Raw genomic sequence first — 11,720 nt, 5'->3', positions numbered from 1 at the left:
CTCCAAGTACCGCCTTACCCCTTCTCAGGCTGTCCCAGTCCTGCAGGAGAGTGTCTATCCATTGCTGTTTGATATAATCTCTTGTTCTGAAATCAGCCTGGTCTCCTCCCTTCTGTCTCTCTCCATGGCCCCAGTCATCTAACAACTGGCAAGATCACACTTGGCAGAGATTTGGAAGTAAGCAACAGTAACCCCTTATATTATATGCTGGTTCACCTGAAAAAGCAGAACGAAACTGTCCCTTGACAGTTGTCGGCACTGCCAGAGCTCATGGAAATATGGTGGACATGTAAAATCCCAGCATAAATCTGGACTCAACCCTGGAAAGATCACTGTGTGGCCACGACTCCACATTCGAAGGCACTCCATGCATTCAGCAGATAAAACAAAAAGGACCGCCGAAGTCGGAAATAAACCAAAAGCAACTTTATTCATCACTGGAAAATGCTTCTAACAGGTTAGGGTCGAGGCCAGGCTGGGAACTGACAGCAACAACCTTGAAAGGGCAAGAGCAGTCTCCTTTGGAAGCACAAAGCCAGGAGCAGATGTTCAAGGGATAATAAAGAAGGAAGTTGTAAATGGAGGGTTAGTTCTTGAACCCCGGGTGTGGCAGATAGCAGGATAGGGGTACCAGCTCAAACAAGGGTATTCTAAGGCAGAGGTCTTATCTCAATCTTTATAGCACTCTTGCAGACCAGATGGTTTTACAGCAGCAGAAAGGAATGCAACCGGGCTTGAGGACACGCAGTAAAACAGGGCAGCAGACCAATGCCTGGAATTACTCTGGGCTCTTCATTCTCCTTTTCATTTGGTGCTGAGACTCAAAAATTCCATGCCGGTCCCGTCGATATATAGCTTACCTGCTCAGTTTGAATCACTGAGAAAATGCCCCACAGCTGGATCTCATGAAGGCACTTCCCCAATGGACGTGATAACTCCAGCCTGTGTCAAGTTGACACACAAAACCAGCCAGTACATCAACCAAGGATAAAAAAAAAATCCTTGAAAAAAGAGGTTGTCAAAAAAATCATAATTCTAAAAAAAAAAAAAATGTTGTCTGAGGCCTAAGTGTAGTGGGACAGACTTTTAATCCTAGCAATTGGAAAAAAAGTGCAGATAGATCTCTGTGGATCTGAGGCCAGCAATTGTCTCCTTTGGGAGTTCTGAGATTCTGTCTCAAAAAAAAAATCAGTGCTGAACTGAATATATAATACAGGCTATTTTTCTTGTCATTAGTCTCTCAACAGTACAAGAACTATTTACAATGTATTATTTATTATAGCCAATCTAGAGATGATTTAAAGTTCACAAGAGAATATGAGCAAATTATATGCAAATAGTACACCATTTTATAAGAATGACTTAAGAATTTGGATATGATGGGTGTTCTGAAATCAATGAATGGCATTAGGGAATTTGCCTATGTTTTGCACTTATATTTCCAGAGAAGAAAATACTTTTATCCAAGGCTCCTACTCCAGTGAACTCCAGTCATTAACATATTTCATTTACATGCCCTTAAATCTGCATCTATAAGTCATCTACATATTTAGCAATGTACTTAATGTCTCCAGCTTTGCCATGCAAGGACTTCATAATACCTGTAAGTAGTTTCAGAGCAACAGCTACAAGCAATGCTTATAGCTACCAGTGAATATAACTAAACCCACACCCATGAAACTTCCTTAAAGCTTGTTCCCCTCGTCAACCAGGTTTGAATTAGTCACAGTTGAATATAGTCATCAATTTAGAGATTTCATTGTGCATTCCTTCCTTTAGATCTTATAGAATAATAAGAAGACTTATCATTTTTTCAAATATATTCCACCTCACCATGTCCCTAAGAAATCATGCTTTTGGAATGTCAAAATAGTTTTCTTAACACCCTTTATTCTTTGTCTCCTTTTTCTTTCTTTTTTTTTTTTTAATATTTGGTGTGGGATATTTGGAGTTTCCTACTTTTAAGGCATTATCTACTGAGAGGAAAAGGAGTAAAAATTCTAAGATGTATATATTTCCTTAAAAATAGAGTTCAGGGGTATGCGTGGTGACCCAAACCTGTACTCTCAGTGCTTGGGAGGTGGAGGTAGGGAGATCAGGAATTCAAGGCAAGCCTCAACTTCAAGAATCCTAAGCCATCCTGGGCTACATGAAATTCGGTCTCAAAGATAAAAGAATGATGGGGGGTTGTGGCTCCATGGTCTTATAAGCATGATGAGTGTGTTTTACAAGCATATGAGTGGGATGCCCAGAACTCCGTCTAAAAATGTCAAGGCTGGGCTGAATGGCAGTTCCCTCTAAAGTGAAGTATGCCCTCCAGGAGGGAGGGAGAGGCTCAGGCGACTACATAGGTAAACAAAAGGTCTTGCCTGGGAGAACAGAAACTAGGAAGCTTCTCCCACCACCCCCAGCAGTAGAAAAACCAGTGAACAACCGTCTGGAGAGAAAACTCGGAACAGCTGAAATGCAGCAAAGAAAGATTTCTCCATTGTGTGTGTGTGTGTGTGTGTGTGTGTGTGTGTGTGTGTGTGCGCGCGCGCGCGCGTGCGCGCATGTTGCATCTCTCCAGTAAAAGTCTGTCACACAACAGCATGGCTTTATGAGCTTGCATTCCCAGAACTACAGAGGTGAAGCTAGAAGGATCCTTGGGGCTCACTGGCCAGCTATTTTTTTTTTAAATTGGTGACATCCAGGCAAATGAGAACCCTCATCTCAAGAGAGAGAGGATAGCATTCCTGAGAATGGCACCCAAAGTTGACCCCAGGCCTCCACAAGCATGTACAAACCCCTCTGTACACACATACAAACACACATAGACACACACACACACAGAGGGAGGGGGAGAGAGACAGAGAGAAACAGAAAAAGCAAGAAACAAAACCCTACAACAACAACAACAACAACAACAACAACAAAACAGTGCTCAGACAGACACCACTCATGCTTGTAATCCCAGAACTTGGAAGGCAAAAATAGTATCTCTGTAAATTCAAAACAATACAGGCTGGGCTGGTGAAATGGCTTAGTGGTTAAGAGCACTGACTGCTCTTCCAAAGGTCCTGAGTTCAAACCCCAGCAACCACATGGTGGCTCACAACCATCTCAAATGCCCTATCTCTGCTTCCCAACTGTTGGGATTAAAGGTTTGCCCCACCAGGCCAGCCCCTAATTATGAGTATTTTTAAAACATACATAGAAACATAGAGAGTAGTATGAAGTTCATAGTATCCATGAGTCATCTGCAGTAATTACATTCTGCCAATCTAATCACTGCTATTTCTCCTATTTCTCTTGGCAGAACTAGGCTGAACCCAGGGCCTTGCACACATTAGTTACCCAGGCCCACAGCATGAATGGCACCTGCATTTAGAGGCATACCTTGCCCTCTTAATCTTCTCTGGAAATGCTAGTGCTCTCTCTCTCTCTCCCTCTCTCCCTCTCTCTCTCTCTCTCTCTCTCTCACACACACACACACACACACACACACACACACACACACACACACACACTGTTGGCATAAGGACATCCCAAACTTATGATATCTCATAGGCGACAGCAAGACATGTGACCTGAAGACCAGTTGCCAAGGCAACAGGCACCATATTCCCACCATTCACTTGGCTCACCTCCCACCTTTACCATACTCTTTCTCTGCTGTCGCCTTCTCTCTCTCTCTCTCTCTCTCTCTCTCTCTCTCTCTCTCTCTCCCAATAAAACCTCTTTCATGTGGAACTGTCTTGGCCTAGTGTGCTGTTGAGACGCAGCCTGCCATTCTAACACATCACACCACACACACGCACACACACACGCACACACACACACACACACACACTTTACTAATCACCTAGAGGCTTCTAGGTCCCATCAAGTTTAATCATCACAGACACTTGAAAGTTTTAAAGCAAAGCTATATATGTGCACTGGATCTTATACAAACAAAATGAGAAAAGCAAGGCTTGGGCCTGATCCCACCAGTACTGCATGCTGAACTATTGGCACCATGAAGCCAGTGATGCTGTCCAGACACAATATGAAACAAGCAATTTTGTTCCTTAGAAATAAGAACCAAGGGCTGGGTGGGCAGTGGTGGCACTGGCTTTAATCCCAGCAATTGGGAGGCAGAGGCAGAGGCAGGTGGATTTCTGAGTTTGAGGCCAGCCTGGTCTACAGAGTGAGTTCCAGGATAGCCAGGGCTACACAGAGAAACCCTGTCTTGAAAAACCAAAAAGGGGGCTGGAGAGATGTCTCAGTGGTTAAGAGCACTGATTGTTCTTCCAGAGGTCCTGAGTTCAAGTCCCAGCAACCACATGGTAGCTCACAATGATCTGTAATGAGATCTGGAGCCCTCTTCTGGTGTGTCTAAATACAGCAACAATGTACTCACATATATTAAATAAATCTTTAAAAAAGAAAAAAAGGAAAAGAAAACTAATTCTCTTTTTCCAAGTTGACTTCGAACTCACGAAATCCTCCTGCCTCTGCCTCCTGACTGCTAGGATTAAAGGCATGTACCACTATTGGCAGGCTGAAAACTAATCCTTAAAAATGGGAAAAGAAAGAGAGAGAGAGAAAGAGAGAGAGAAAGCAAAAAAGAAAAACAAAATTCTTCCAGCAAAAAAGAAAAACAAAATTCTTCCGGCAAAGAAATTATCCAGGATAGTGCGTTGAAAGATTATAAAATGAGGATTTCTTCTTCAGAGGAAACTTCAATACTGCTTGAGAGTCTTGGTTTCAGGGTTGTTTTGTAAACCTTTGTGTCTGTTCATTTTCAGCACTTGCCGGTTGCATCTCACCTATACGACCTGGCTAAGGGATGAGCAGTAGACAAAGTGCTCTTGATCTGTCTTCAACTTCCCACTGGTGTGGAAATTCCACTCGTTTCAATCTACAAAGGAAACTTCAGTTGTTTCAATCTTTATAAGGCTGCACCATGTGTTGATTTTCATTGCTAACATAAGTATTTAATTATACATAATCACACAGAGAGGAAAAAAAGAATCAACACTCACTCCCTGTCAAATAGTGTGCTACCAGCAAAGAGAGAGGGCAGTGCTGGCCGTAGAAGGCTATAAAACGAGGAACTTTTCCTAGCCGTCTCTGGGAATGAGTCCAGTTTAGGAAATCTATGAGAAAGCATTGGAAATGAATAGATGAAAATTGAATTCACTGGCCGGGCTTCATTCAACACAAATGTAAATAGAGATTTGGCAAAAATAACCCAGTACCTAATTCAAATGAGAAAACTTTCACTGTAATGGAGGACAGCTGATCCTTTGAGTAAGAGGGCAAAAAAAAAAAAAAGGAAAAAAAAAGGAAAAAGGAAGAAGAGAAGAGAGGGGAGAGGCACTGATATTCACAGTGCCACTGAGAAGGGATTACTGGAGAGACTGAAACAAAGTAGTCCAACAGTGTTCCCATTCATGACTTTCACAAGTCTCTGGAGAAACAGAAGGCAGATGCTGAGGGAAAAGATGAGGAAGATGTGGGCCAAAGAGTTTGTGGAAGAATATGAGGTGGTGTTTGGTTTTTTTGTTTGTTTGTTTGTTTGTGATATGGATAAATTGGATGCCAGCCGTGAAGAGGAAAAAGGAAAGGCACTTAATGCATAGCACAAAGACAAAGCCCTCTTCAAAGGCCTGCTGCAGAAAAACCAGGCCCGTGTAGAATATGTGCAGGACACAGACAGAACCACTCCATTTGTCTTTGCCTTGTAAACAGCACTGAACACTGGGAATGTGTTTAGCTCAAACACAAACATGCCACCCCCCAAAAAAAGAAAAGCAAGGTTTGTCAGGAATATGACACCCCGATTAAGATACTACTGCCAGAATAGTAATTTCTTGCAATCTAGATGTCATTACAAGACTTCCTGAACTTTCCATTGTACTTAAGGCATTGCCAGTCACCACTCAAATGTATGAGTTTCCAGGAATTCAGGCCCAAGTCACTTCTCGGTGTTCCCCGAACCAAATCTAGTGACAGAACCTTTTGAATAGCTATAAGGCTGGCCTTTAACTGCTAGTCCTTCTACCTTGGCCTCCCTAGTGTTGGCATTACAAGTGTGACCGAATAGCACCAGCTACAAAAGAGCACTTCAAGAGACTAGGTATGCCGGCTAGTGGTGGTGCATGCCTTTAACCCCAGCACTTTGGAGGCAGAGGCAGGTGGATTTCCGAGTTTGAGGCCAGCCTGGTCTACAGAATAATAATTTCTGTTAATAATAATAATAATAATGTGAGTTCCAGGACAGCCAGGGCTATACAGAGAAATCCTGTCTCGAAAAAACAAAAAACAAAACAAACAAAAAAAATGAGACTAGGTATTTATTGGGGGGTTCTGTAGTCCTACTTTGACCTGGAGTCTACACTCAACTCTGCATTTGACTTATTGGCTAGCCCTTTGAAAGCACCCCTTATCCTGTACTGGGCTTGGTTCTCCATCTGTATTTCTAACACTCATTAACTCCTCAAATATTTGCTTATTGCATCCTGGCACTATCTGCTAGCAATACAGGGTGGAATACACAGAACCAACATTTACTGAATGCTTACTTTACACTTCACCTTTTGCTAGGGGAGTTATGTACACTAACTGATAACCTGTGAGATATTTTCCAAACACAACAAAGGAAGGAACAGAGGCAGCGTGAAAATGAAGTCACTTCTCCAGGATAGCAAAGCACTTGGCTGAAGGATCACTTCTAGGCTATGTGGCTTCGAAACCTACCACCCGTGTAACCACAGCCAATTCTTGCTCCCCAAAGCGATGACAATTTCAATGACTTGCATTTTGGTTCCAGGCCAGGAATACTGGGAGGAATTACCTTCTTGTCACCACAAGGGTACCAACACATTAGAGTAGGTTAGAGGAATGATCTAGAAATCTACATCAGGTAAGCAGCAGCTCTCTTCCGCACTCCGGCAGTTTCCACGCCCGTAGGCAGACCGAGGAAGGGAGCGTGGGCGGGCCTTAAAACACGCACGCCCCTCGGGGCATCCCATTGGGTACAGCTGAGCATGTCGGGGCGGGCCCTTTCCGAGTCTCACGGAGCCCGCCCCCCACGCCGTTCCCAGCTCTCGCCCCGCCCCACCCCGCCCCGCCCCGCCCCCACCCTCGTCAGCTTCCTCTGTTGCTCCGTCATTAATGACACCAACGAGAGGATACCGCCTGCGTCTAGAGCAGCCTGGTTCCGAGCGTAACAGAGTGGGCCTTGGACCTCTCACGTCCAAGCCTCGTGAGGCAGCGCTTTCCTGCCCTGGAGCCGTTCTAGATGCGGTGAGTGCCAAAACCTCGGCCCCCACTTCAAGCACAACCCAGAGCTACTGCTTCCCTCCCTCCCCTGGGAAGGCCAGGGCCCTAGCCTGGGCCCTAGCCCGTTCCCAGCATGCTCCACTAGGGATGCCTTGGCAGGTGCGGCGGGAGGACCCAGCGGGAGTGGGGAAAGCAGCCTTCCGAGAGCTTCTCCCTTGGCCCTTCAGTGGGACACTGATATCCATCCTGGTACCCAGTCTCCATTTTGATCTCCATCCACTTTCTCCTTCTAAAAACAGAAAAAGAAAGAAAGTTTGTCGCAAAAACATACTTTCTGCTTTCTCTTGTGTGTGCGTTTTAAGTTCCCTCCTCTGTACAAAAATATCCCATCGTGCGGATTGTTGGTGTTACTTTTTTTTTTTTAATTCCTCAGCGGAGAAAAAAAAATGTTAGGATAATTTGTACAAATAATTTTGTGTAGAATTAGTAGACGTTTTGAGTTTTAATAGTATTTTTGCCGTTAGGAGGAAAAATTCTGGAAATTTTTGACACAAAATCATATGAAGGTACTTGTCTGGATTGTTGAGTATTGGCCAGAAATAATGATCATGTGATAAGAACTGCAATTATAACAAGTAATATAAAGGTGAACTTTACAATGCTGTTTTGAGGCATAGCTTTTCTGTTCTTTCTCCTTTCCTATGGGAAGTGTTTATTGACCAAGTTCTCTGGATTACAGAGGGAAACTACCATCTTGCCTTCCCCCACCCACTTCCCCACACACTCTTAGAAACTGCACCTGTCCTTCAAACAGCTGTCTTTGTGGTAAAAGTCAAAGTTCATTTCTTTTATAAGAAAACAATAGGAGCCAGAAGTGTTGCCACACACAAGTAATACCAGCACATGGACAAATGAAACGAGAGGATCACAAGTTCAAGATCAGCTGGAGATACATAGTGAAACCCTATCTCACATCTTAGAAAAGGGGACAGGAAGGGGGGAGACAGGGTCAGTGTAGTATCCTTGTAGCATTATGGGAAAATTTGGTGCAAGCATCAATTATGTTTACTAGATCCACATGTCGCGTTTATAGGTCACTTCTACCACTGATAGCCTTTGTGACTTTAGATCAGCTATTTAACCTTTATGGTTCTCCATTTCCCCATTTAAAAGAAGTCTTTGTGTGACACTAGAGGGGGTCCCAGCGTTGAGTATTAAGGTCAGATGGGGCAGACATTTGGTAGCCTGCTCTATCACTCTCCCCTTTATTCTTCCTGAACCAGGAAATATGTTGAAGGCCAGCAGGCCCCAATGAGCTCCTGCCTCCAACCCCACAGTGCTGGGGTTAGACATGGCTTCCTGCCTTGCCCAGCTTTTTATATGGGCACTGGGTATGGAACTCAGGTCCTCAGGAAACTCAGGTCCACCGAATCATCTTTCCAGCCCCATTTTTTTTAAATTGACACATAACTGGACATATTCTTTAAATGAGAGAAATGACCTCAGGTAACAGCTTCTAAGGTCCTTTTCAACCGTAAGAGACACCGTGGAAGTAGAAGGAGTCCAGTGAAACTTTGAAGAGTTGCAGAAGAGACTGGGGAACATTCAGTCTTGACGAGCAACAATGTAAACCATAATATTGTCAGCTGTTTTGTTTACATTGGCTCTCCTTCCACTTTCTAATTGAAATTAAAATACAGAAGGTTCCCCTCTCCTCCTTTTTATTTATTTTTTAACTTTCTCAAGGAATTAAGTATCTTTCGAGGAGCTAAAAATAGTCACAAATGTTCCCCAAATAATGCCTATATTGACTTCTTTCTCCAAACAACTTTCCATCGTGGGCTTTTATTACATCATTAATTGATATACTATGTAGTAAGACATTTAGTCTTAGGGGCAGAGTGTTAATTATAACATATGCTACTAACCACATGAAATGTGTTTTAGATTGCTTAAAATACCTCAGGACATTAACTACCAGTTAAATCAAGCAGTAGGTTGAAGGAGAAATTTGATACTGGTGGTGGTGGTGGTGGTGATCATCATCATGGTCGTCATGGTGGAGGAGGAGGTGGCAGTGGTGCTGGTGGTGATGGCTGCGGTGGTGGTGGCAGCAGCTGAGGCAGAAGTTGTGGTGGCTGTAGCTAAGGTATGGTGGTGAGAAACCTTTAATTCCAGCACTCAGGAGGCAGAGGCAAGTGGATCTCTGAGTTCAAGGCCAGCCTGGTCTACAGAGTGAGTTCCAGGACAGCCAGGGCAACACAAAGAAACCCTGGGCCAAAAAAAAAAGCCAAAAAATGAAAGAAAGAAAGAAAGAAAGAAAGAAAGAAAGAAAGAAAAGAAAGAAGGAAAGAAAGAAAAGAAAGGAAGAAAGAAAGAAAGGAAGGAAGAAAGAAAGAAAACGAAGAAAGAAAAGAGAAATTTGAGTTTAAATTGAGTATCTGTTCAACTTACAGGTCTGGATGTAGAAGCTCTTTTATAATTAGCCAGAAGTACTAACAGGGCAAGTTTGCCATACAAAATATTTAGAGAACGATGGAAAAACATTGTTTATCACATTAGTTTCTAGGCTAATGCTTTCACTTGCCACTTTGTTAAATAAATGATGGATAAAATTACTCCTCTACACATACATACACACACACACACACACACACACACACACTACAAATTCCAATCCTTGAATGAGTTTCTATAATGTTGCAGTTTCGACCCAATGCCAGTGGAAGGATACTGAGTACTTGTCACAGTATGCTTCTCACCTGATTTTAAGCATGTGGACCTTTGGTTTTTAAACATTAAGAACAAATGTAAGTATATGAGAAATAACCAAGTAAAATTATTAGACTATGTATTTGAAAAGTCTTTTTCTTTGCAGGAAAAAATGCTTTCAGAAAGCAGTTCCTTTTTGAAGGGTGTGATGCTTGGAAGCATCTTCTGTGCCTTGATCACTATGCTAGGCCACATTAGGATTGGAAACAGAATGCACCACCATGAGCATCACCATCTGCAAGCCCCTAACAAAGACGATATCTCGAAAATTTCAGAGGCTGAACGCATGGAGCTCAGTAAGAGTTTCCGGGTATACTGTATAGTTCTTGTAAAACCCAAAGATGTGAGTCTTTGGGCTGCAGTGAAGGAGACTTGGACCAAACACTGTGACAAAGCAGAATTCTTCAGTTCTGAAAATGTTAAAGTGTTTGAGTCAATTAATATGGACACAAATGACATGTGGTTGATGATGAGGAAAGCTTACAAATATGCTTATGATCAATACAGGGACCAATACAACTGGTTCTTCCTTGCACGCCCCACTACTTTCGCTGTTATTGAAAACCTCAAATATTTTTTGTTAAAAAAGGATCAATCCCAACCTTTCTATCTCGGACACACTGTAAAATCTGGAGACCTTGAATATGTGAGTGTGGATGGAGGAATTGTCTTAAGCATAGAATCAATGAAAAGACTCAACAGTCTTCTCAGTGTTCCTGAAAAGTGTCCTGAACAAGGAGGAATGATTTGGAAGATATCTGAAGATAAACAGCTGGCGGTCTGCCTGAAATACGCCGGAGTATTTGCAGAAAATGCCGAAGATGCCGATGGAAAAGATGTGTTTAATACCAAATCCGTTGGCCTTTTCATTAAAGAGGCAATGACTAACCAACCAAACCAGGTAGTAGAAGGCTGTTGCTCTGATATGGCTGTTACTTTCAATGGACTGACTCCTAATCAGATGCACGTGATGATGTATGGGGTGTACCGGCTTAGGGCATTTGGACATGTTTTCAATGATGCATTGGTTTTCTTACCTCCAAATGGTTCTGAGAATGACTGACAGAAAGCAAGAGCATGCATTTAGTAACTATATTACGACATGGTATCATTTTTAATTGATGACAGATCTAACATAGTAATATGATTCTTTTTCTTATCTTTTACCCATTGAAGTCTGCTTGTACAATGTCAAATGGAATGCTGTTTTTCCCTTATATCATTCCTGAGAAATTTAAATGTATTAAAAATAAATGTTTTAAAAATAGCAATTTTTCAAACACATATTTATAAGTATATTTATGTGATAAAGACTAAATTATAGACATTGTAATCTGTGGTGTATCTTTGCTTATTGGTTTTAAACTTATGTATCATTTTAGCTTTGTAATATATGTAAATGAGACCTCTAGAGAATTTGTGATTAAAGAATACTCGTAGCCCTGTGTTTCTATTACTTTTCTGTGGGAGCCTCCATGCTTGAGAAAGTTAGGAGCAGGGTCTCACTGTGTAATTCAGGCTGGCCTAGAACTGGCAGTTCTCCTTAGCCTCCTGAGTGCTAGTGTTAATGCTGTGTGCCACTGTGCTCAGTTGTTTCCTTTACTTTGTATTCTTTAAGGCATACCAGTGCCAAGGGATTTGCTCTCCCTAAATATACAACCGATTAAGAAAGTGTTCATTAACACTGTTAAGACTTC

The 11,720-nt window shown here is 42.4% G+C and overlaps 1 protein-coding gene, 1 long non-coding RNA gene and 1 pseudogene across 2 annotated transcripts; 2 read left to right on the top strand and 1 right to left on the bottom strand.

The window, feature by feature from the left end:
* Positions 1–3,855: 3,855 nt before the first annotated feature.
* Positions 3,856–6,965, bottom strand: Gm52440. Its single transcript, XR_003953098.1, has 2 exons — positions 6,824–6,965; positions 3,856–4,885 (listed from the first exon to the last, which is right to left on the bottom strand). It is a non-coding gene; the product is annotated as a predicted gene, 52440 (long non-coding RNA).
* Gm18436 (predicted gene, 18436) lies at positions 5,039–5,657 on the top strand (annotated as a pseudogene).
* A 144-nt stretch (positions 6,966–7,109) lies between the features above and the next one.
* Positions 7,110–11,470, top strand: C1galt1c1 (C1GALT1-specific chaperone 1). The gene is made up of 2 exons (NM_021550.3): positions 7,110–7,275; positions 10,130–11,470. Exon 2 carries the CDS (start codon positions 10,136–10,138, stop codon positions 11,084–11,086), a length of 951 nt encoding a protein of 316 aa, NP_067525.1. The 5' UTR covers positions 7,110–7,275; positions 10,130–10,135; the 3' UTR covers positions 11,087–11,470.
* The last annotated feature ends 250 nt before the right edge of the window (positions 11,471–11,720 follow it).

Source organism: Mus musculus, chromosome X (assembly GCF_000001635.26).
Source record: "Mus musculus strain C57BL/6J chromosome X, GRCm38.p6 C57BL/6J".
In the NCBI taxonomy this organism is placed as follows: domain Eukaryota; kingdom Metazoa; phylum Chordata; class Mammalia; order Rodentia; family Muridae; genus Mus; species Mus musculus.
The sequence above is the reverse complement of the archived record's forward strand: the minus strand, read 5'-3'. Positions and strand labels throughout refer to the sequence as shown.

What these genes read in the sequence shown, in the direction of transcription:
- C1galt1c1 (NM_021550.3), top strand. Translation starts at nt 10,136, where the DNA reads ATGCTTTCAGAAAGCAGTTCCTTTTTGAAGGGTGTGATGCTTGGAAGC.